Genomic DNA, 22,893 nt, shown 5'->3' with positions numbered 1-22,893 from the left:
CCGACAGCTGCACGTTGTGGCTTTAATAGGATTGATTTATATATATATATCTCTATGTATTTAATTAAATTATTCCTCATTTAACAGTTGGTACCAGTCAGACAGGAGCCACCCTCCTCACGCAGACACAGAACCGTACGGCAGCACAGCCCCCGCCACGGGACCCACCACATCCACTCACACACACATAGGTGGGACAAACCCCACGGGGTCACGCTATGGAACAGGCGTGTGGCGTATTCCAAGTCAGCAGAGACCTGCTGACTTGGAATAGATTTACAAGGAAAATAAACCAAACCCAAACAACCAAAAACAAACACCCGCACATAACCTGGTCCTCAGCGAAAGCGGAACCACAGAAGATGATTCCTCTACGAAGGTTGCAGGGGAAGGGCCAAGAGAGCGGCCTGTGAAGAGGGTCCCCTACATTCAGGCTTCTCCAACAAGGTCCCCTTCTCCCACACAGATTTCGTCTGGGCAGAGAGAGGAATTTGTGCATTTGTTGGGGATTTCTGGACGCCAGGCAGACCGCTGCACTCCTGCAAATCTGGTGCACCACAGACCCGACGTGCTGAATGTAAGAGGGCACCCCGGCTGTGCAGGGCTCACGGCGCCCTGCTCGTACCACTACAGCACCAAATCCGCTCGGGGCTGTGCCCGGGGCGACGTGGGAGCACCAGGTGCCTCTCCTGAGCAGCTTGGTCCCCTGGTTGGGTGGCAGCAGCTGGGAAACCTCTGCGCTCCAGACCCCGGGTGGGAGGCAAAGAGCAACGGGGCTGCGTGGATGGGTGCGGGGTGCAAGGAAAGGGGGTGAAAAAATGAGAAAAGAGGAGCATGGGGCAGCCACAGGCTGGCGTCAGTGGCCATGACACACCGGCAGGGAGTGGCGAGGGGCTCCTAAGGGCTGGGAACAAAGGCTGAGCTTTGGGTTTGTGTTGGTGTCGATCTCCGTTCGATTTGGTGTGCCCCGGTCCGCACGGACACGCGGATGGGAAGGCAGCACCACGGGTGGCCCAGAGAGGTTGCGGAGCCTCCTCGCTGGAGGCCTTCAGAAGGGGGAGCTCCCCGTCCCTCGCCAGGCTGCGCAAGGGGGGAGGCACGGGAGATGCACCTTCCCTCGTGCAGGAGCGTGGAGAGAAACAGCGAAAAAGAGAAGGAAGGAGGAAGGGGACGGACGGACGGACGGACAGACACACACACACGGCTATGAATGGCCCCTTGCCACGTGCCCCGGTCCCGCAGGCAGGTGCTGCTGCCCCCCGGGGCCCAAGCTGGCCGGAGAGCAGCGTTGCTGGCGGACGGACTGCCCGGTCCCGCAAACCACAGCCAGGAGCGGGGCGTGCCGCAGGGCTGACCAGCAGCGGCCCCCTTCCGCGCGCCCACCCGCTGGCCAACTCCCGACCAGCTCTGTGAAGTGTTTTTCAGTCCAACCCTGAGCAGATTCCTCAAATGAAGGTGCTTTTCCTCGGGGGGGAAGGGGGAGGAAGAGGGGGATTGGGCGGCCGTGCCCTGGCAGTCAGTATTCGTTAGCTCGCTCTGGGAAGAAGATCTCGCGGCACCGCTGCACCGTGTCCTGGGGGGACTGGACGCTGTGCCCCACCGTCCGGGGGTCGTCGTAGATCTCGTAATCGTTCCCTCCCTGCAGGGGGACAGAGAGCAGGGGCAGCGTTAGCACCTCTTCCGTGCCACGGGAGGAACGAGCAGGAAAAGGATGGGGAAGGTGCTGGACCCGCTTGCGGCGCAGTGCAGCAGAGATGGATTTCTGCACGACCCACGTGAGAGCATCTCCCCCTCGTGCACCACTAGAGGTCTGTGTCGGCCTCCGTGCTGCGGGCAGCCAGGCCTGGGGAGGGGAAGCAGCCGTCCATGGGGTGTGTGGGGTGCACTCACCGGGGTGGTCTCGTTCCCGAAGAAGTGGATGGTGTCGAACCTCTCGTCGTCCAGCACGTTGAGGCAGTAGCGCTTGTCCCAGCCTTCCGGGAAGACGTCAAAGCTGATCATGCCGCCTGCCAGCGGGAGGGGGGCGTCGGTGACGTGGTGGGGACAGGGTGGGGGCTCCCCCGCCCCGGGACAGCGCTGGGTGCGAGCGGGGAGCCCTCCCTACGAGCCCTCCCCACCAGCTGTGCCCTGGGCTCTGGCACGGAGCTGGGAGGGTGGCGGGTGCTGTTCCCCTGACAGCAGCCCGAGGGACACCAGCACGGTGACACGCAGGCACCGGGGGGCTGCAGGGGCTGTAAGAGAGGCACCGGCTGGAGGAGATTTGGGGTTGCACCCCACAGAGAGCATCGGCGTGTCCTGCGTCCCCACGGGGGGCAAAGCACCTTATCGGAAACTCTCCCACTCTCTTTCTTCACCAATAATAATCCTGCCTCAAATGGGAGGGGGGTGAGCTGGCAGCTACCCACGGGGGAAGATCCCTGCTGGAGGAGAGGTGCCGATCCCCCAGGCTGCTCAGGAGCACACGTACGATGCCGTGCTCCTCTCCTCCCCGGCAGGCTGAGATGTCCCTGCTGCTTTGGGGCCCCTCCCCGATGCTGACCCCGCAGGCAGAAGGAGCCTCTGCAGGACAGGGTGCCCCGGGCAAGGCTCTGCAGTACTCAAGGGAGCAAGAGCCCTGTGAGACCAAGTGCCCTCCTACAAAGGAGCAGGAACTGAACTCGGTTGCCCATTTCCCAGAACAGAACAGTGTCCTCATTAAAAGTCTTCCCTTTTTTGTTTTTTTTTTGTATCCAAAGCCATTTACCTAGGAAGAATGCTGCATTTCGTTGTGTGCTCTCCTTTCTAAAGGAGCTGGGCAGCACGGAGGGCTCCTGATGCCAGCTGGAATGGGTAAGGAAATTGGAGAGGGGAGAGAGGGCTGGTGTGGGGACACCAAGCACCTCGCCTAGGCAGAGCATGGGCCTGGGGAGCTGCAGCAGGATCTGCCGTCACCTTGGGCTGTGGCAATGCTGCAGGCAGCACAGGGTGCAGGAGCGGAGTGTCACATGCCATGTCCCGGCCCTGTCACCCCCCTGCCCTTTGGCTGGATTTCCACGTGGCACCTCCTTACATTACACCCACCTACCTGTTCTGTGGAGGGTCTCCTTCTGGCCTCAGCCCCACCCCTCAGCTACCCTCATTTCATTTTCCAACCCCTCCCGAGCAGATTCCCAGGGCTGCTCAAGCCCCAAGCTCCTTCAGCTCCTTGCCTTTGGTAAGCTGGCTGTAAAAGCGCGCCTCCACCCTGAGGCACGGCCCTGCAAAAGGCCCAGGGTGGCAAACTCCCTGCCTTTTGGCAGCTCTTCTGCCAAGGAGAAAGACGTTTCCCTAGTAGCCAGCCTCCCAAACAAAACCCCAGCGCTGAGAAACACGAGATCCCTTCCTCTCTTACACCCCTGCATTCCTCGAGGAGCCTGTGCGGAGGACTGAATGTGCCTGGAGCTCTGCTGGCAGCCCGGCTGCTGCTGCTTGAGCCAGAACAGACCTCCTGCCTGCGCAGGGCTGGGCTCAGCACGGCTAACTGCAGTCAGGCACAGATAGCGTCACGGGACAGAACCCAGTTGGTCTGGATGGTTCCCAGAGAGGAAAATCTACAGCACGGTTTATTCTCTGCCATCGACCTGCTGCAAATGCAAATGTGACGCCCTCGCAGCGCCTCTCCAGGAATAGAAGCTTGCTGAGCTCTCACCGGGGGCTCCCTGGGGAGCACGGCTCCAGCCCTCACCCAGCCGGGCCCCTGCTGGGCCCCTGCAGCCGGGACCCAGCCTGGATTCCTGCTCCCCTTTCCACGATTTTAAGGGAAGCACGATAAAGAGGCCAAAGCACAGCCAGGGAAGCCGCCCCTACTCACCTCGGGAGAAACGCAGGCCCTTGCCAGCAAACTCCCTCTGCAAGGCTGCCACAAACTTCTCCCGGATCCGCTCCTTCTGCAGAGGAGAAGAGGAAAGAGAAGGTTTGAGTAATCAGATGCTGCCACTACCGAAATACACCGTAAGCTGTCTCCCGGGCAACTCTGGCTCATCGCTCTGCTCTGCTCACTCTCCCAGCTTTTCTGAGCCCCTGGAACAAGGGAACTCCCCGTGCTCTTCAGGGTCCTGAATGGGCGTTGTGCTCTGACTGCCATCAGTTCCCTCCTGCCTGACCCTCTCCTCCTGGCCGCTTCAACACCCTTTAACCAGCTTTCACCAGTCCTGCGTGATGCCTGCCTACAGACACCAGCTCAGGGCAGCTCCAGCAGGCTACGGGGAGCAGCAGATCTGCCCAGCATATTTGCCATGGCTCTGCCGGTCTAAAAAGCCCCTTAGTTCCAGCTCTCCTATGCATGGGAGAGAGGGAAAAAGACGACAGCTGCTGGGCCACCCAGGAGACCTGAGATCTGTGAACAGCACAAAACCACCAAAAGGGAGGGTGAGCCCGAACGCAGCCCGTACCTTGTCCAGCTCGGAGAACTCGATTCGCTCCTCCGGCGTGCAGCTCCGTCCGATGGGGGAGATGTTCAGCATCCCGTTGCGAAACTCAATGAAGGTTCCTCTGTGTGTGGGCAAGAGCACGAGGTTACTGGCGGGATTTACAGGGGCTGGGAGAGAAATAAAAAGGCTTTTCCAGGGAAACGGCTGCTCAGCGAGGCATGCAGTGTCCGCAGGGACATGCAGGAGGAGAGGAGCCATGCCCACTCATGGGTGCTCGCGCTTCAGCTGTGCACGAGCTTCTAAGGTTGCCCAAGAGCCCCGTTTCAGCAGGCAGAGACCAGGCTTCAACAGCTACTGAAGGCCTCCAAGGGATAGTTTAATAAAAAGACTGCAAGAGAAGGGGAACAAACAGTTATTGTGCTCTGGAAACGGTCTGGAAGCAACGGGCTTAGGTGAGATAACAGGAGACATTTTGTGATGTTGCAATAGCTGCAAGGACAGCTGTCGCCTGGGCTGGATCAACCGCCTGGCCAGACTGTGGCATCTCCACCCCTGGAGGCCTTTCGGAAAAGTTCCCTGCGTTGGTCTGTGTGAAGCTGGCAGGAGCTTGGGGCCATGGGAAGGAGCAGGTCAGCGTAACGTGTTGCTGATGCTGGGCAGCAGGATCAGGCAGGCCCCTGCAGAGCCTTCACATCCCCCCTCTGCCACCCGCACCTTGGGCTGTGATTGCTATCACAGCTTGCACAAACAGGGCCCAGCTCCCCGCCTGACACCCTCGCCTCGCACTGACACTACTGCTCTGCCAGTTCCTTGGTGGGCTGCTCCAAAGCACTAAGCTGGCAAAAAATCATCGATTCCCATTCTTTTCTCCTTTTTTGCTGGCTTATCACCTCAGAAGAGCGCACCGAGGGTTCAGACAAGTACCAGCACCGGTGCACAGGAGGGGCAGGAACAACGCAGAGCAAAACAGAAGCCAATCGGCAGCACTGCTGATTCGAAAATAGATCAAAACTCTTGAGGGAACCTACCCGGAGCAGGAAGATCCCCTTCCTTGTCCGGCCGAGGAGCCCTGAGCTCCCTAAGCCTCTAACGTCCCTCCCAGCCGTCTGCTGTTCCTCTGTGATAAAGCGCTTACCCCGGGGGAGAAACTCTCCCCCTCCTGTCTCGTAGCACAGAGCAGAAGTGCCTGTGGAAAGGGCACGTAGGCAGCCGTGCCTGAAGCCTGCGGACAGCATCCCTGCAGCACCGAGGGTTTATGGCTCCATGCCCAGGGCCAGGACTCGGGAGACGTGGGTTAAAGTCCTTGCTTTGTTAGAAATCCCACAAGCCTAAATCCACAGAGGCACTTGGGAGCTGAAACCTCACTGGGTTGAGCAACCAGGCAGCCGTGAAGCAACCAAACAGCCCTGAGGGATCTGGGTCCCAGCCCACGGTTTCGGGGACATGTTTAGCCAGCGCTCCTGTCGCAAGGAGCCACGCTGGCCCCTCTCGCCAGGGCTCACGCTGCCACGCGGTGACTCACATCAGGAAACCCATCTGGATCACAGTTTAGCAACTTTTCTTTCAGCAACTTAATTTCAAGCAGATTGCTCGCCTCGGGTTCACCACACAAACACTGGTGCTGACACCAGGGGGAGAGCAGGAACAAAACAGCCAGAGGCGAGGGGAGAGCAGAGCTGCTGGGCAGTGCTGGCTTCAAGTGTTTGTGAAACTGTGCTCTGAGGGGTGGTTTGACATTACACCCAGACTGGTTCAGCTGCAGGCTGTCTCTGAAAGACGTCCTTCTGCTCTCCCCTTCCATGTCATTTTTTTTTCTCTCTTTTTTTTATTCTGCTGGATCCAGCAATGACATGATAACAAGCTGATCCAATGGAAAACTACCCTTTTCTTTCCTCGCAGTAGACTGGTTTTCCTACAGACCAGATGTACCAACCCAACTCACCCTGTAACAGTGGGATCTCATGATGAGGAAGCAAGCAGGAACACGTGGTTGACTGCAGAGCATGGCCAGCCCTGTTACTAGAGGCTTCCAGTGACTTTAGGTTAGACAGAGCATGAGACTGTGTGCTTAGACTCTGCACCTCCCATCTTAAGACCTGTTGTTTGTCTGTTTGGAGCCTCATAGGACCAGTGATAATGCCTGATGCCCTGACCAGCATCTAGCTGTTACCACTGCCTTAAATCAGGTGCATGCAGCAGCTGTACCCTGCTTCTGAGGGAAGAAAACCTGAGGGGGAAAGCACAGGCATTATGCCAAAAACCAGGGCAGACTCTCCAGAAGAAAGGCCCTCCTAGATTATTTGCCTACAGTGCCCAGCTCAAGGGTGCAGCGATCCTATACAGGGTCCCTAAATACTACGGTAAAACCTGTTAGACCTGGAGCAAAGACAAGCTCAGTAGCTCAGCTGTTCTTACAACAGCTTTGGGGTCCATAGCTCCCTAGAAATCAGTGACACAACAGACATTTGCACAGGGCCAGTCCTTTACCGTTTCTTGGGCAGTTTCAGCAGCGCCATGTAGTTGAGACAGAAGTTGATGAGATCCTGCAGCAGCTCCTCTCCCAGGTGGTCCTGGATGGCCTGCGGGAGGAGAAGGGGAGTGAGGGAGAAGCAAGAGCACACACAAAGCTGAGGTTCCTGCTATTCTGTCAAGAAGAAAGGACCACAGGAAAATGGCAAGGCTTTTTTAGACTAGGCCTTTCTACCAAATGTGGATGGCATGCAGTGAGGGGACCCTCAGACAGCAGGAGTGGGTCAGTTTTTCCTGTTTGTTGCTTGGCTCTTCTGCCCCACAGGAGCACAAACCACTGAACCTCTCCTGGCGCTAAGCAGCTGCCACGGCTGCGGTGGCCCTTGGACAACCATTAACCCAGCGGCCACGTGACAGGTGGGGGAGCGCAGGCTCTGGCCCTTGTTCCAACCCAAAAACATGAACAGGAGGAGTGGGACATCCAAATCTGGCTGCTGGGGAGGGAAGACGGGGCTGCCCTCCTGCATGCAGCCACCCTGCTCTCCGTGGCGCTCAGCAACGCGGGCGGAGGAGGCAGAGCTGTGTTTGCACGAGGAGCCGGCCTACCTGCTTGGAGACCAGCTGCCCGTTCTTGTACTGCACGGTGCCATTCTCTGCGAAGACGTAGTCAAACTTACTGATGACTGAAAGGGAGGAGAAGAAAGAGAAAAAACGGATGCTGCTTCAGCCCTCAGCTAGAAAAAGGGGCCAGACAGAGAGAGAAGTGCTGGCTGGATCCAGGACCCAGCATGTTTTCTGCCAGGAGCCTTCACAGCACACGTCTCCCAGCACACAGGCAGCGACCCTCAGAGCTCCCAGGATGCGGGAGCAGCCGCTATCTGCAGCGGGCAGGGGGGCAGCTGACGCAGGCGGGGGGAAGCGACCTGACTGGGGTCACAGACTGAATCAGTGGCAGACGGAAGATAAGAGCTCCGAGATGTCAGGCTTCCAGCCACGTGCGCTGCCGGGGCGCTCCGGTGATGCAGTTGTTGGTTATCTAACGCCGGGCCCTCCTGGCAGCAGTAAACAGATTGCTGCTGACTCAGCCACCGGCGCCGCGCTCCCCCGAGCCACGCAGCCCATCGCTGCTAATGAGGCAGAAGAGAGACCTTAGGACCGGGCTGCGTGCTCGCCATCGAGCTCGGCGATGGCAAACAAGGCGGAGGGCGGACAAACAAGGCTGCCTGCCCTGCCTGCCCTGCCTGCTGCTCCATCCTCTGCCTCGCGCCCTGCCCGGGCTGGCGATGCTGCGGGTGCGCTGCCAAGCGGCTCGGGCAGCCTCTGCTCCCATCCCATGGCACTGGGAGCCAGCCTTCGAGCGGCGGCTCCTAGGGCACGTCCAGCGACCCTAAGGGCAGGTGCGGGGTCCCACTGCTCATTTGGGGCACGCGTGAGCCCCCGAACCTGAGCGGCACCCCCGGCTTCAGGGCCAGCGGAGCGGGTGGGCTCGCGGGCTTCTCACCTTCGTCGCCCTCGCCCAGCTGCTCGGCGATCTTGGAGTAGTCGGAGCCGCCCACCACGCCGATCTGCACCCTGCCGCGCAGCTCCTGCAGGAACCGGTCCACCTCGGGCTCGATCTTCTGCGGGAGCAGGATGCCCGGGGTCAGCCCCCGGGGCCGAAATGGCGGCGGGGCAGCGCCCGCCCCCCCCCCTCACCTCCCTCCCGGCGGCTCCCCCTCACCTGCCGGGCCGGTGTCAGGGTCCCGTCCACGTCGAAGAGGCAGAGCACCCGGCCCCGAGCCGCCGCCATCCCCGCTGCCGCCCGCTGCCAGCCCGCCCGGCGGCCCGGGGGCGGCCCGGGGGCGGGACCGCGCCGCGGCGCCATCTTGTGGCGGCTGAGGGGGGCTGAGGAGGGCTGGCAGGCCGCGGGCAGCTGGTCCAAGGGGGTTTTGGGGTTGGTTTTAGGATTATGGTCCTTTGTAGGGCTTGTCTACGTGCAATCACACATATCTCTCTCTTCTGTGCGGCGCAGCCATGCACTGTCTGCCTCAAGAGACAGCCGTGCAGTCAGACACACAGCGAACTCCCGGTGCCCATAAACACAAGCCATTTCTTGTTTGTAAGGCACAGCACGGTACAAAGACAATACGTCCCCTGTCTGACTGGAGGAGACATGGTGCTGGGAACAACTGCCAGCTCGCTCCCCTCACGGCCCCAAAGATGTGGCAGCACTTCGGTTCTCGCCATAGCCCACACTACCCCTCTGGTCTGTCCTCCCGGCTGCTCCCTTAGGGCATCCCAAACGTTGTGCCCAGCCTCGCAGTTATTTCAGGCCAACCTGCTTCCTGTGAGGGCTCCAGGACACCATCGCTCTGCAGTCTCTTGGCTGACCTTGTGCTTGCACAAGCTGGGTGCTCAGCCCTTCACCCAGTTGGACTAAAACCATCCCCCTGCACATCCATGTCTACACTTTATAGCACAGCAGGAGGAAGAGGGCAGGCTCTCGACCACATCTGGGTCTGGATTTAATAAAAAGGACGTGGTCTCCACTGGGATCTTTGTGTTACTCAGTGCCTGAGACCAGCGCAGGCTTCTGCTGCAGAGGCCGCATGTATGGGCAGCTTTCCCCTCGGGCACCCAGCTGAGGCTCGTCTTTCCACACGGGGCAGGAGACAGCCACCAAAAAGGCCCCTCCGTGGGACCTGACCCCCTTAACTCCCGGGGAGCAGGAGCAGCTCCGTGCTGCACAACGCCCCAGCACTGCCACCCGGTGGCACTTGCCGGCATCAGGAGGGCCACCAAGGCACTGCCCCGCTTCGTTTTCTGCACGCCTACAGAAAACGCTGGCTTTAAGCCAGCGGTAGAGCTTTCCAAAATCTGACCTACCTGCTGTGCTTTCTCCAGCTTATTATTTCCGTCGTGCTGCTTTACGAAGTCTTTTCAAGTCTACAGCATGCCAAACCACCTCCCTCAGCACCTTTATGGCCATTCACCATCAGCTGGGGAGGCCCTGTGCCACTGTGGTTTCCCTGAGAGCACAAAAATCACCTGGGTTAGCTCTGAGAACAAGCCACTGCGGCTGTTCCAGTTATTTAGTACTTCAGAGAGCTGCTTAGCTCCTCCCTTGATGCATTCCCTTACTTGCGACTTGGACAGCAGCAGTTGTGGATGAAAGCAGGTATTTTGGTCCAAGTTTTGATGGTGTCTGTGAGCACTGTACATTATGACTAGGGCCACTATTAAGGTCAGCATCTCCCCGTTATACTCACTCCCAGGTATTTTACCTGGGGCTAATACTTGAAAGTAAACCAGCCCCCCATCTGAAGAACAGACTAAAATAACCACAACCATTAAAGCCCCTTACCCTATTACACCCATACAGACTGCTGTACAACCAGCAAGCTGTGTGGCTCAGCACATGGATGCCATCAGCAAGTGTCCAGAAGCCCATACTGAAATAATTAATCACCCAAAGCCGCATCTTTCCTCTAATTTTTAGCAGCCTACCAGCAGAGGTACGATGGACGCTGCTACATAACCCTCACCCGTATGCCCTCTGCAGCTCCAGAGGAACCCAGGAATGAAGCCCACTTCTTATGGCTTCTTCCTTCCTTTTTAAAGTAGTAGCACTGAGACAAGCGGGACAGAAAAAAAAAAATAGAGCCTTTTGTTATGTTTAAGCTCTTTTGGGCCTCTTCTTCAACAGTACACATTGGGTATTTCATTCTTGAACACTTAAATGAGCAATGGCTGTACACGATCTGTGCTGACAAACCGCCTACTGTCTGACCTTTATTCAGCTCATCCAAGCTGTGCCAGCCCTCAGAAGAGGGATTTTAACATACCACAGTGATTGCAGAAGTAAAATGTCCCCAAATTTAAATAAAAATATTGCCCATGACCAGTTCTAGCAAAGAGCAGTAGCCACTGTCACTTCTACTAGCGGTACACAGCACAAACTGCTGGGATGGTTTCTTAACCTGCAATTTCCAGCAGGGAACAGCGTGAAGCAGATTTCTGGTGAGCTGCCTTTGCTGGGTAGCTGCGTGGACACATACAACCAAACAGGAAATTGCTGTACTTTTTTATTGTAATAGAAAAAAAAAATCAAAACATCACTTTCTGTCTAAAGATGTTATTAACATTTTAAAAATGGCATGGTGGAACCCCAGCAATACTTGACAGAACAGTAAGTGTGGGAAAAAGGGTCCTGCTCCCCTCCAGGAGTTCAGCTTCCCTGCTCCCCTTTGTCAATCAGCTGGCTGAAGTTTGCCACCTCTGTACACTTACATACACTGCTCATTCTAGTTTGTGCACCTATGAGTAGGTATGGCTGGGAGGAATGTTGGCTGCACAGACCTGCAATTTACATGCAACCATCTTTGGAGAAAATGGGTTTCCTAAGAGGCCTACGGGGTGCAAGGGTCTCATTACCCAGTAAGATCAAACAAACAGGATCTCCTCCTGTAGTTCCTTCGCCACAATACACAGAGTAGGTCCAGAGACATGGAGACCCTCTGGGGCTCCTTTTGAGACTACCACAGTTACTGCAACCAGAATGTGTCTGAGTGAAATTTTACCCACTGATACTCAAGTAGCAGCATTCTCTCCGCAACAGGGCTGCTCAGGAGGGGAAAAGGCTGATTGCAAAATGCCTGGGGTGAACCTCTTACATCCTGCCAGGAGGCAGGAAAGGAAAAGGCCCTGAAGCAGAAACCGGGCTCAGGACCTCTGAAGCGGACACATTTGTCATGCAATGAAGCATGGGGCAGACCGTGGTACTAGAGACTGTGGTGCCTGTGCTTGCCTTCTGGACAGCTGTACCAGCAGATGGCTGTACCTGAAGTGATAGTTTGCCGAAAGAAACAACCACAGCTGTGCTCCTTGTGGGTACCAAACTAGCATACCCAGATGTTGTGCTGCGTTGTATCAGCTTCTGTATACCTGTTCGACGGAGGAAGCGCCAAGATCTCTAACGTGCTGTTGTGTTTTGTGGTATAGTCATGTCTGTACTCAGAGAGACCGTTATTCTTCACAAAATAGGCATGGAAAGAGTCTGGAGGGGATTACACAGACAACAGGAAAACTATGCTGTGGCTTACCAGAAAACAAACACTTACCAATTCCTTCTCCAGAAGCACCAAGAGGTGCTGTATGGTAAATAATTTACTACAGAATGCTTTCTGCAAACAGTACGTTTTGATGGTGAAAGACTGAAAACTTTTGCATTAAGCTTTTGCATCTGTACTAACTGCTGGAGTTGTCTCCTAGTCCAGTCTGTCAAATGAACACTTAAAAAGCTGATGGCATGAGCAGAGAATGACAGAAGGAAAAATTCACCAACAACAAAAAAGCATTCTGGGCTACAAGGGCCACTTGCACTCAGAGCAGCTACACACAACTGCAAAGGGACTGACAGTCCCTGACTTCCACTCGTGTAGTGACTCCACAAGGTGCAGGGCAACAGAGTAACTGAACTGTGGGTTTCTTCCACTTCATCCCCACAAAAATAACAGCGTGAGAAACATATTAATCTGTATTACTCTGGGAGAAAGATAGCCCAGCAGAGGAAAGACATCTCCTTTAGGTATACGGAGAGATGCAGGACTGAGCTTGCAGCAATTGTTTGCACAACAAAGCACTGGAACCAAGGGCTATACTTTGCATAGATGCTTTCTTCAGTGGCATCTGGGATGTGCAATCCCCATTTATGAAACACCAGCAATGTTTTGGGGGTTTGCCCGGTATCTTTCTCGTGTTCCTTCTGAAGTATACTTGCTACAGAATTGTTCAGCAAATCAGTGTATATACATGCATGAAAAGAAATCAGTGTGCCTCATCTTTCCTTCCCCTGATTTTTTTTCCCCACTGCAAATAATTGCAAAGCTGTAAGAACCTTAAATTAGAAGATGTAGTATTGATACAATCTAACATCCATCTAAGGATAGGACTGCTTCTCCATGCATCCCAATCAACTCAACCATTCCACAGAAAAGCTTAACTTCACTATTCCTTATTTTCTGTAAATCTGGGGAGACCTAGCACTTATTTCTCTCACTTAAGCAGAGCGCTCTCATTATTGTGCAGCTGCCATGTTTTTCCTGCCTCACTGTACTGTAACTCTGGCTTAGTGAGAAAAAATAGCTCCTGAGCAAAGGTAAAAGTTAACAGGATTCTATCCATCTGCTGACAAACCTGCTTGGAGAAAAGGAAGCTTACTTTCACCTAAAATTTGCTCATGAGGTTCTGTTCTTTCAGCTGGTTCTCTCCTTTAACACTTGGATCTCGCCTTACGAGGCTCCTGGTAATTTTCAGTTGCAGCCTCCCACCCACACACAGCTGATCCCATTGAAAGTTTCAGCTTTGAAAGTGATGCTGACTAGCACAGCGAGGCCACCCTTTCCACTCAGCTGTGCCATTGCAAATACTCTGATCAGATGAGTTGAGCTTGTCCCCTGAGCAAATAACACAACATTAATGAAATATGTGTAAGACTAGTACAGGGACACCTTCACTTCCTAGGCTACAAACACTTCCTTTGTCTTCTTGCTACAGACGTCAGTAAATACCCCCAGAATACACGCAGTGACAAGAGAAAGATGTGAGCCTGCCAGGGATGGCTAGGACATCCCCTTTACACCAAAATGTGTAACGGGTGCTTGAATGTTCACGGAATGAATTCCCACTTACCAGCACGGGAGTTACTTCGAAAGTGTCAGCCTAACTCAGGCAGGACAGCCTTTATAAATTAGTACAATACTATTAGAAATTATGGCAATCTTTTTGGTAGCATTGTCTTACATGCACCCTGATAACCCTCTCCCTAGGAAATTTTAAAACTGGTCCTGTAATTTCCATAGAGTTAATTCTGATGGGAAATTATAAAATAGAAATCTGGTAGATTCGTGTTTAAAAAGGAAGAGGCATGGTGAGGCTGGGCACAATGGGTCACTCCTGTTAGCTCTGTCCATTATGTCTGCTGAAGGCATTTCCTCCAGGTGTCTGGATCTGGATGGTGTCCAGGAGGGGCCTTAAAGCTTGTCCAAAAGGTCTGAGAAGGCAAAGAAATAAACATATCAAATAACTTACTTGAACAATTTTTCCCATTTACTACAGAAATGGGCTCACTTCCTAGACTGGAATCAAATCACCATAACAGAAGTAAAGTTGATGAAGAGACTTTCACTTTTCACTACAAACAAACTAGATTTAACTTATCATGCAGAATTTACTGTTCAATAGCTAAGGATCTTAAAGCAGATTTTATACAAAGTTAATTCCAAGTCCTAACACACCCACGCCGCTAATGTGGTATTAGTGTGTCTGAAACTGGCTTTCAGTAATTCATTCTACTTAAGCATGCGAATGAAATCCCTGTTATGCAACTGCAGTTCTTCATTAAGCACCGCATCAATATTAAAGACTAGAATAGCCCCTAGTCCCCTTATAAGACAATGATTCAACACAGAGAATCACGTCTGTTGCAATCTGTAGCACCAAGTTTGTCTTTTGGTGTGACTCACTCTGTTACAGCCTGGCTGAGGGATCTGAGGAAATAAGAGCCCAAGGCAGAAGATGTGTCTCTCAGATGACGTGGTATACCACTGCTACGAGAAATAAGACCTAAACAATGGAGCTAAATCACCCTGCTGGGATCCTCACCAGTTCAGAGTACAACAGAAGAGGTCAAGCTGACCTGCCTTCATTTCCTCTTTCATATTCTTTTTCCACTCAGTTCTAGCTTTAAAGCTGCAGCAGTAATTTTAAAATTACATCTCCCCTGCCTCTTCACAAGCAAAACTGTCTTCTTCACTGGTGCTTTGAGTATGAGACTTGACCTTTGAGATATACTGGTTTCCCAAGACAAAAAAAAGACAAAACCAAACAGCTACCAAAGAAAAGACACACTTGCATCACTTCCAGAAAGTCCCTTTACGTGTCTGGTCACAAAAGAGAGGCCCTCACAAAATAGCTAATTTAAGTTAAAGACAGAAGAACGACCTTCTTTCACACCTTCTGAGTAATGCCAGTGCCAGTTAGCACCTGTCGGACAGTGTTGTAAGCATTAAAGGAAAGCAAATAGCATCCTCTCCTTAATCTCATGCTGGTTCTCACAGAGCCGGCAGAAACTGGTACTGCTGCCTCTGTCAAATGTTTAAGCATTAGCATGAAGCAATAGACTACAGGGAGAAGTAGAATGCATACTCACGTGGCAAGAACTTCAGATGGAAGGTCAGTGATGTAGGAAGGGATTTTTCTTCCTGTCAGGAACTGTGCCACTTCATTACTGAAGGTGTTGCAGTTATGTTCAAAGATGTTATAAGACTCACTTCTGCGCCACAGGAAAGGAATTGAAACATGAAAAGCGAGACCCAGCAATAAATCTAACAAGAAAAACTTAGACCACTAATGAGGAACATCTCCTTACATCAGCACTTTTCTCCCCTTCCCAACAAAGGGTGCTAAGTCAAGTACATAAAATACAGACATCAATTCACCTTCAAATTCAATTGAATCAGGGTGGAAAACGACATCTCTCTGCATCACTGACTCTATACAATGTTTTTTGAAGGATAAGTGAGGTCAGGTTTCTTTGAGTAAAACCACAGAAGGAGTAAGGAAAAAAAAAAATCACAGGAATTATTGACATTGAAATTTAGCCAGAACACTAATGCCACCATTTCCTATCCTCTTGAGAAGCTGACAAGACTCTTTAACAACCAAGACCTTGCTTTTACTTACCTGAAAGTTGGCAGCTTTACTACAAAGCTTCACCCATGACTCATGGGGCAAAGCACTATTTACTGAAATATTTCATACAGTGCCTTCGTTTTCCCTGGTGATCCCCTCTAAAGCATTTTAGGTGTTATTCCATTTTGAAAACAACAACAAAAACAAGCACAAAAATCCAACAACAAAACAAACGTGAAAGATTTCCTGGTAGAATGTCTTCCCAGCCTGGCTCAGGGCTGGCACATGAGAGGGTTGCCTAGTTGTACGTATCAGTTCCAGTCTCTTATCTGGAGAGCACTAACTAACACACTAGGCAAAGTTCTGTGAATGGGATGGGTTTCATAAGACCTTTCTCCCTCTTTCCCTAAAAGCTTTTTTCTTTGGCACACAGATTTTATAGCAAAAGCTGCTACTTACCGGAACATAGATTCCCCCAAAGACGACAAATATTCCAGAAAAAGTTCTTCTGTGACTTCAGTGTTTCCCAGGTCAACAACCAAGTCTGGGGGGCCAAGCAGCGTTCCTCCCTATAACAATTAACATCCAGAAATATTAAAATCAACAGACTGAATTATTTTGGGGTCCACTGAATTGAGCTGTGGTTTCTCCAGGCACAGGAGGAGGAACTTTTAGTTTATCAAGCAAGGAGCCCTACTGGCCTTCCCCATTCTCCACCCAGAGAATGAGAGGTTATGTGCCAAAAATCTCTAAAATACAGAAAAATTCTGCTTTAGAAGAATTGCCCATCAGTTTCACCACTCCAGTGGCAGAAAGGTCTGTCAAAGCATCGTGTTTTTTTGTTTTTTTTTTTTAAACTTCCCTCCATGTTCTTTTCCTCGGATGCCCAGAGCAACCATGGCAAGCAGCCACATCTGGCTGAATTCAGAGTTCTCTTCACTTGCTGCTTTTCTAAAGGACACAAGCAAATCTGATCTGTAAGCCTATGACAAAATTATCTCCTCAGAAAACTAAGGTTAACTTACAGGTGCACAGCTGGAGATTCCCCCACTGTCAAAGAAGAACTCATCCTTATGGACTATTATGGAGGTGTGCCTGCCAGAGAATAAAAACAGGTGAAACAAAGGAAATATTTAACCTAGCACATTAATCACCAGTAAAGACATGTGGTCAAGGTCATCACCAAGTTAATAGCTGAAGGAAAACGTCAATGCGTTTCTGTGACTAGGAACAGTATCTGCTGGGACAAAAAACAAACGGAAATGATTATCAACCCTAACGTAACACTGTGGGAGGTTGGGAAGAAGGGCTCAGCTAGGTGCCTAAGCATGAACGAAGGAAGATTGGGACTTCCACAGCAGCACGAGAACTCCAGCAGCCTCCTTCCGCTAACGGGTTGAGGGTGAAGTTGCAGAGATAGTCGCAGAGCTAGCTCTGTCTCTCTCTGCTGGCAGAAGGGTCTGACTGATAGCAACCCACTGAGGATACGGTTGGGCAATCGCTAGAGAGGGCTTGAGAGAGACGCAGAAGGTGGATTGTTTATGTATTTATTTATTTTTAAACTTTCTGAGCATGACCTACAGCAAACTAGGAAATGATTTGTAACTGAACGTAGCCATGGTTCTTACATACCAGGAGGCTAGATTCTCTAATACCTTCTCCCCACCTACTCTTTTACTCTCATGTTTAGTCCTGCAATTAGATGACAGTGTCTGGGACAGGGACAACATCCTGAACCCTGGAAAATGGGTACAAGAGAGCACTAAACCAAAACAATGACTAAAACCATGAGATCCTAGCACCTGACTGTATGTGATTTTACTGTCAGTCTGTATTCAGGAACAGAAAGTGCCTTGGTCTCTTCTCCGTGCTAAAGTGTTCTTAAGACCTGCAGCAGGTATGATCTATGGATAATACTTCCTATGCCACAGGAGTTAACACATTATGCAAGTTAAATGCAGTCACTTACCAGATGCCTTCCAGCTGTTTCCCTGTATGCAGAAAAAAGAAGATAATTATTAGCAATGTATTCTCCAGATTTCAGCCTACCTTCTGTCAATCACAAAGGAACCTTGCCTGTTATTTCACCACGACAGCATCCCCAAAGACGCAGCTTTCATCCCAGAGGCAGTTCTAAAGAAGCAGCATGCCTTTTTTCCCCACCTGAACTACTCTGTCCACACCAGTGCCTCACATTTTTCCTCCTGCATGCAGAGCTGGCAATGCCACCCTACCCTGCCAGTGTTTACCTTCCTTGGGCTTTTGCCTACAGACAAAGGAAAGAAACCTTATCCTACAGTTACAGAGTCCTCAGTCATGACCAGAACAGTTGAGTTTTGCACTGCTTTCACAATCCCAAGCGGTCTGCCAGCACGGAGCACTCAGTTTCCTGTTTCAGTGACTGATCTGACTTGAGCCAACTATCTGTGGTGATGGTCTCTACAATCAGCTGTCCCCTGGCTTCCCCGCCTCTTACAAACTAAGAGCCTAAATGAATGTGTGGGAATTAGTGTTGTAATTTATACAAGTCAGAAAATCAAACATTGTGTTTTGTAGAACGCAGCAGCAGCAACACTATGCTTCAGGCACAGCTAGACTGATAGCATGGTTGTCTTACAGAGAGCCCCTTTTGAAATTCTTTTCCAGTTCCCTGCTGCATCTTTTTCAAGTGTCCTCAGCACACCACCTCACGCTCAGCTGTCCTCTACATCCAGGCAGCACCTCTCCCGAGAACTTCTGTTGTCACAGCCTCGCTTTTAGGTGCCAGAATGTGATTTGAGCACCTGCAGGTTTCCAAGAATTAGACCAAGAGCACCATAGACAGATGACAAAAAAAAAAAAAGCCAGCTGAACACGAGAGGCATTGTGCCAGTAAGAATTTGTTAAGGAAGTGCTGCTGGGCTACCTTCGGGCCAACAGCCTTTGCTCTGGTTTGGACACCATCTGTTTGCATCAGATGGGCATCAGGCCTCCCAAAGCCTGCTGCAGACCTCAATTCCTGAATTCTAGGCCATCGCGTCCAGATATTGTTCTCTTCCTTTCCATTTTTCTCCTCTCAGTGAAGCTTCAGAGCTCTGCTCTTTTTAAAATAAAGAAATAATAATTAAAAACAGTTCTATTCAAATGCTTGTGACAATAAAACTTTTCTTGGCTATCTTAAGAGCCACTGCCTTGCCAATCCTCCGAGGAGGATAATCCCTCAGGCCTTCCCAGAAAGGGATGCCTACGTGCCCAGGTAAGGAACGCACAGCCACCACTGCAATTTCCTCACTTTAGTTTGACACAAAATAGGCACAGAAATGGGAACCTGCTTCAGATGAGGGTCCCACACGTGTGGAGGCAAGGAAAAGTCTGTCTGATGCCTGCAGTGCCCCAACCAAGTGAGCATACACAGTTTTATTGTAGGTGGACTCATCTGTCACTGCCGTGGCCCGCAGCCAGGCAGCAAACATATTCTCTGCCATCCTGTTGCACAGAAACGTGGGCACGGAGCAGGAGGGAGGCCAAAAGACAGCAGCAGCGATGAGGGGAGTGGAGCAGCGTGTCGCAACATCTCAGCAGGATCTGCTGCCTCTCGAGCACGTCCCACCCCACTGAGCTGGATCCTCTGGCCCTTGTCCCACACCTTGCCCGTCGGAGCTCTCGCCCCGCATCCCGGAGCTGCCAAAAAGCGGTGATAGCACAGCCCATCAGCACCAGCAGCTGGGGAGGGCACAGGGCACGGCCTGCAGCAGCTGGCCTACCTCCTTGGCGTTGCGCAGTTCACGTTCTCTTTATCTTCATAAATTAACGCACATTTCTATTCACAATAAATCACCGTTTTCCAGGAGGAAACTGTTGCAAAAGCAGCACAAGGAATCTGTTCTCACCGGATCTACCTTGAACAGGACCTCCAGGGATCCCTTTCCACCAGCGTGGTTCCCTGATTGCACGAAGGCAAAAAAAGCAGAGAATTCAGGAAAGGAACTTCACGTTACCCTGTACTCCTGCCGGTGGGGGCTCCTCCCTGGCTGCTACGCCCCAAACCCACAGGCAACAACAGCAGGGCAGCTCCGGGCTAGCACAGCCCCACAAGGCAGGGCTGTCTGCGGCCAGCTGCTGCCAGGCGCTGCTCTGAACCGAGCCACTGTTTCTTTTTAACTCCTCCCAAACAGTGTCCAGCAGCAGGCACAAAACACACTGCTCACAGCCTCTGAAGATACAACACACACGCCAGCCCTGCCCGTACGGCCAAGCAAGGGTCTGCACTGCTGTTCCCACAGCCCAAGGCAAGTTGCATCCAGGCCTGGCAGCGACATTTCCAATAAAGCTGCTGCTGGCAGCACTGCCCAGCTTTATAAGTAAAAAGTCAGGCTTGTCGGGGAGCCACCCCAAATAATCCTAGAACAGGAACATCCACATGGGATGGTATTTGTTGGGCATCTGCTGTTCATCCAGGTAAAACAAGGTAACAACAATGAGGTACACAGGGAGTTTAAATATTCCAGTGGGCCTTCCTGTTGAGGAGGAAAAGGTATTGCAAATTTAGCTGAAGGCACTTAATCAAACAACAATTAGTGCAGATAGCCAAGTTACCAGGTATCAGCTATCCCACTGTAATTACCTGTGAGGAAGCTCAGCCTGCAGTACACGTGGGGTAACTCAGTTTAATTTCAGCTGCTGCCATTACAAGCTGATGCAAGGCAGATTGCTGTTTGTCACGGATGAAGAACGTGGGCATGGAAGTCACCCTGTCAGAGCCGTGAGATTCTAGGATGGCAGCTCCTTAAGCTTTGGAAACCCGATCAATGCCCAACCTCTTAAGCCTTCTTTTCTACTTGCTGAGGTGCTCATATGGATATTTCCTGAAGATACTCAGCAGAACTCAGGAAGGGATGTCAATTATGCATAGATCTGTGCACTTCAGCCTCTCAGAGATTTAAATTGCTGAATGAGGCCAAGTTTCATCTGCTTTTTGTGGCTGTTGGCTATTATCTTTGTTTATAACGTTCATAGCGCAAATAGCTTTCTTGCTCAAGTACGTACCAGAAAAATATGAGAAAAACACAACAGTCAAACGTGTTAAAAAATCGCAAGAGCCTCAGCTTAGCTACAGGAACAGGGAGAACGGAATGGATTTGTTTGTTGTGCTGATTCAGGAGACTGCCATCACGAGCATGAGGGCATTTTGAAAGAAAAGAAACCTGAATAATTTTAGAGTAACAATCAAATCAGATTACTTCCATGCTGAGGTTTATCTGGAAGGCCAAGCCAAAGGCAGATTAGATGCTCGCCAGTCTATCTTACGGGCAGAGTCGATTTGTTAATCTCGTGGCGCACGTGATGTCGTTTATTCCTGTGCGTTTTAAGTACCAAGTGAAAACAGAGTTTGCATATTAATCCAAACTATTAGGCTGAAGGGCAGAAGAGCTGAGACTTGAAGGAATTGTGTAAGGAGACAGATGTTTAGCCCATTTAGAGCTTGTTGTTCATCAAGAGCTCAAGAGCAACTTTTAAAAATGGAAAATTATCCTAATTAGTCAAACACTTTCTCCTACGTGATACCCAGGGTATTCAACTGAAGGAAAAGACTAAGAGAGGGAGGAGGGTGCTTCATTTCCCTTCTTGTGGTGCCTGGAGAGACCAAGCAGGGAAGACTGGGGGAGGGAATTGTACTTGATTTTTACGAAATCCCTAGTGTTTTGGAGCAAAGCTGCTGGGATCTTACAGCAGAGCAGTTTAATGTTTTTTGGAAAGCGTGGAGGTGAGGCAGCATCGTGTGCTGGGGCTAGGAACAAGGAACAAAGCAGAAGGTACTTTCTTTGGACAGTTAGCTTTTGCTCCAACTCTTTCTGGGCTGCTAGGTGCTTACAGCTGAACGCCCTGCTCAAGAGTTCCACCTGACACACGCTGCCGGCTGACTCGACCGCAGTGAGCCAGGGCTGCTGCAGCAAACCGAGGTCCTGCCCATTCTGCGAGTCACGTGGGCAACAACCTCACTTACAGGACAGGGGAACTTAAAGAGCTGCAAGATGTTTTTCTTCAAGCCCACGATGCAATGGGATTTTAATCTTCCTTAAAGATTTCTCTCAGTATCATCTTCCAAATCAGAACAATTCAGCTTGCAATGCTGTTATCCTCCCTGTTACCCTCCTTACACAGAATCAGGTGCAAACTGAGATCTCATTTCCTTCTGGTTAGCATTTATTATTATTAGATCACGTAGCTGGACAGACAAACGTAGTCTGAACAGACTGAATGAGGGAGAGCAGACAGTACCTGCAGAGAAGGTAGAGCAACAGCACACAGAAGTTAAACACGCCACGCCTGATATCAAAGCCAACTGAACTTCACTGTCTGGTCACTTATACTTTAGAACAGAAATATTCACCGAAAAGTTACAGGAAACTCACAGAAAGTAACAAGAACAAAAACACCTGGAGAAAAATGAAGAGACTTGCCAAGAGAGGTGAAGATGTGCCCAAGGGGCATGACTAAGTCACCCCAACACCTGGAAGGAAGGAACAACGCTGCGTGGCTCTGCTGTTCAGGTTCATCACTCAGCCACAACGGAGAGCCCTGATCTCGAACCAGGCAGGCTAAGCTGATCCTTGAACGCCGCACGGACATAATACATAATGCCTCTGGATCCTATTAGCACGGCTAAAGGCATGGTGCGGTGATGCTCCCACAGCAGCCAGCCCCGTGAGGAGGAGCTCACCCCTGTGTGACAGAGGGCTGGGTTATCCGAGGGTCATAAACTGGTTTGGGCTGGGAGGGACCTCACAGATCACTGGTGCCATGGGCAGGGACAGCTCCCCCCAGCCCAGGCTGCCCAAAGCCCCATCCAGCCTGGCCTCGAGCACCCCCAGGGATGGGGCACCCCCAGCCTCTCCGGGCAGCCCGTGCCAGCGCCTCCCCGCCCTTATAACGAAGGATTTCCTCCTCACCCCTACCCCAAACCCACTCTCCTCCAGTTTAACCCCATTCCCCGTGCCCTGCCCCTGCTCCCCCTGCCAGTCCCTCCCCAGCTGTCCCGCTGTGCGGTCTCCCCGCTCCCCACATCGCAGCGGTTTCTCCCCACCAGGCCCCGTTACCGTCACCGTTACCGTTACCGTTACCGTTACGCGCTGCCCCGTCACGCTGACCGGGCCGGCCTCACCCCCCCCCCCCCCCCCCGCGGTCCCGGAGCCTCACCGAGCATGACGGGGCTGAGGCGGCGGGCCATGCCCTTGGACAGGTCGTAGACGTAGAGCTGCACCGGGTGCAGCGCCGCCGGCTCCGCCATGGGGCCGGGACCGGGGCCGGGACCGGGACCGGGGCCGGGGGGGGCCGGGCGCGAACCGGCGGCGGCGGCGGCGGGGTCTCGTCAGGCGGCGGGGCGCTG

At 52.1% G+C, this 22,893-nt stretch overlaps 2 protein-coding genes across 2 annotated transcripts; both read right to left on the bottom strand.

Annotated features, from left to right (window-relative positions):
• Positions 1–36: 36 nt before the first annotated feature.
• PMM1 (phosphomannomutase 1) lies at positions 37–9,424 on the bottom strand. Its single transcript, XM_082751884.1, has 8 exons — positions 8,578–9,424; positions 8,359–8,476; positions 7,464–7,540; positions 6,876–6,967; positions 4,410–4,509; positions 3,830–3,905; positions 1,891–2,006; positions 37–1,639 (listed from the first exon to the last, which is right to left on the bottom strand). Exons 1-8 carry the CDS (start codon positions 8,719–8,721, stop codon positions 1,517–1,519), a joined length of 846 nt encoding a protein of 281 aa, XP_082608010.1. The 5' UTR covers positions 8,722–9,424; the 3' UTR covers positions 37–1,516.
• Positions 9,425–10,908: 1,484 nt separating this feature from the next.
• DESI1 (desumoylating isopeptidase 1) lies at positions 10,909–22,869 on the bottom strand. The gene is made up of 6 exons (XM_082760627.1): positions 22,704–22,869; positions 17,497–17,518; positions 16,553–16,622; positions 15,987–16,096; positions 15,046–15,168; positions 10,909–13,887 (listed from the first exon to the last, which is right to left on the bottom strand). The coding sequence occupies exons 1-6, from the start codon at positions 22,792–22,794 to the stop codon at positions 13,794–13,796; spliced, it is 510 nt and encodes a 169-aa protein (XP_082616753.1). The 5' UTR covers positions 22,795–22,869; the 3' UTR covers positions 10,909–13,793.
• Between the last annotated feature and the right edge of the window lie 24 nt (positions 22,870–22,893).

Source organism: Aythya marila, assembly GCF_965140915.1.
Source record: "Aythya marila genome assembly, chromosome: 1".
NCBI classification, from domain to species: Eukaryota; Metazoa; Chordata; class Aves; order Anseriformes; family Anatidae; genus Aythya; species Aythya marila.
This window is presented reverse-complemented; position numbering and strand designations above follow the sequence as displayed.

What these genes read in the sequence shown, in the direction of transcription:
- DESI1 (XM_082760627.1), bottom strand. Translation starts at nt 22,794, where the DNA reads ATGGCGGAGCCGGCGGCGCTGCACCCGGTGCAGCTCTACGTCTACGAC. An exon ending in GAATCTCCAGCTGTGCACCT is followed by an intron (nt 16,097 to 16,552) that starts GTAAGTTAACCT and finishes TAATTGTTATAG; the next exon opens with GGAGGAACGCTGCTTGGCCC. An exon ending in CCATCTGAAGTTCTTGCCAC is followed by an intron (nt 13,888 to 15,045) that starts GTGAGTATGCAT and finishes TTGCCTTCTCAG; the next exon opens with ACCTTTTGGACAAGCTTTAA.
- PMM1 (XM_082751884.1), bottom strand. Translation starts at nt 8,721, where the DNA reads ATGGCGCCGCGGCGCGGTCCCGCCCCCGGGCCGCCCCCGGGCCGCCGG. An exon ending in CCCTGACACCGGCCCGGCAG is followed by an intron (nt 8,477 to 8,577) that starts GTGAGGGGGAGC and finishes CTGCTCCCGCAG; the next exon opens with AAGATCGAGCCCGAGGTGGA. An exon ending in GGCAGCTGGTCTCCAAGCAG is followed by an intron (nt 6,968 to 7,463) that starts GTAGGCCGGCTC and finishes CTCCTCCCGCAG; the next exon opens with GCCATCCAGGACCACCTGGG.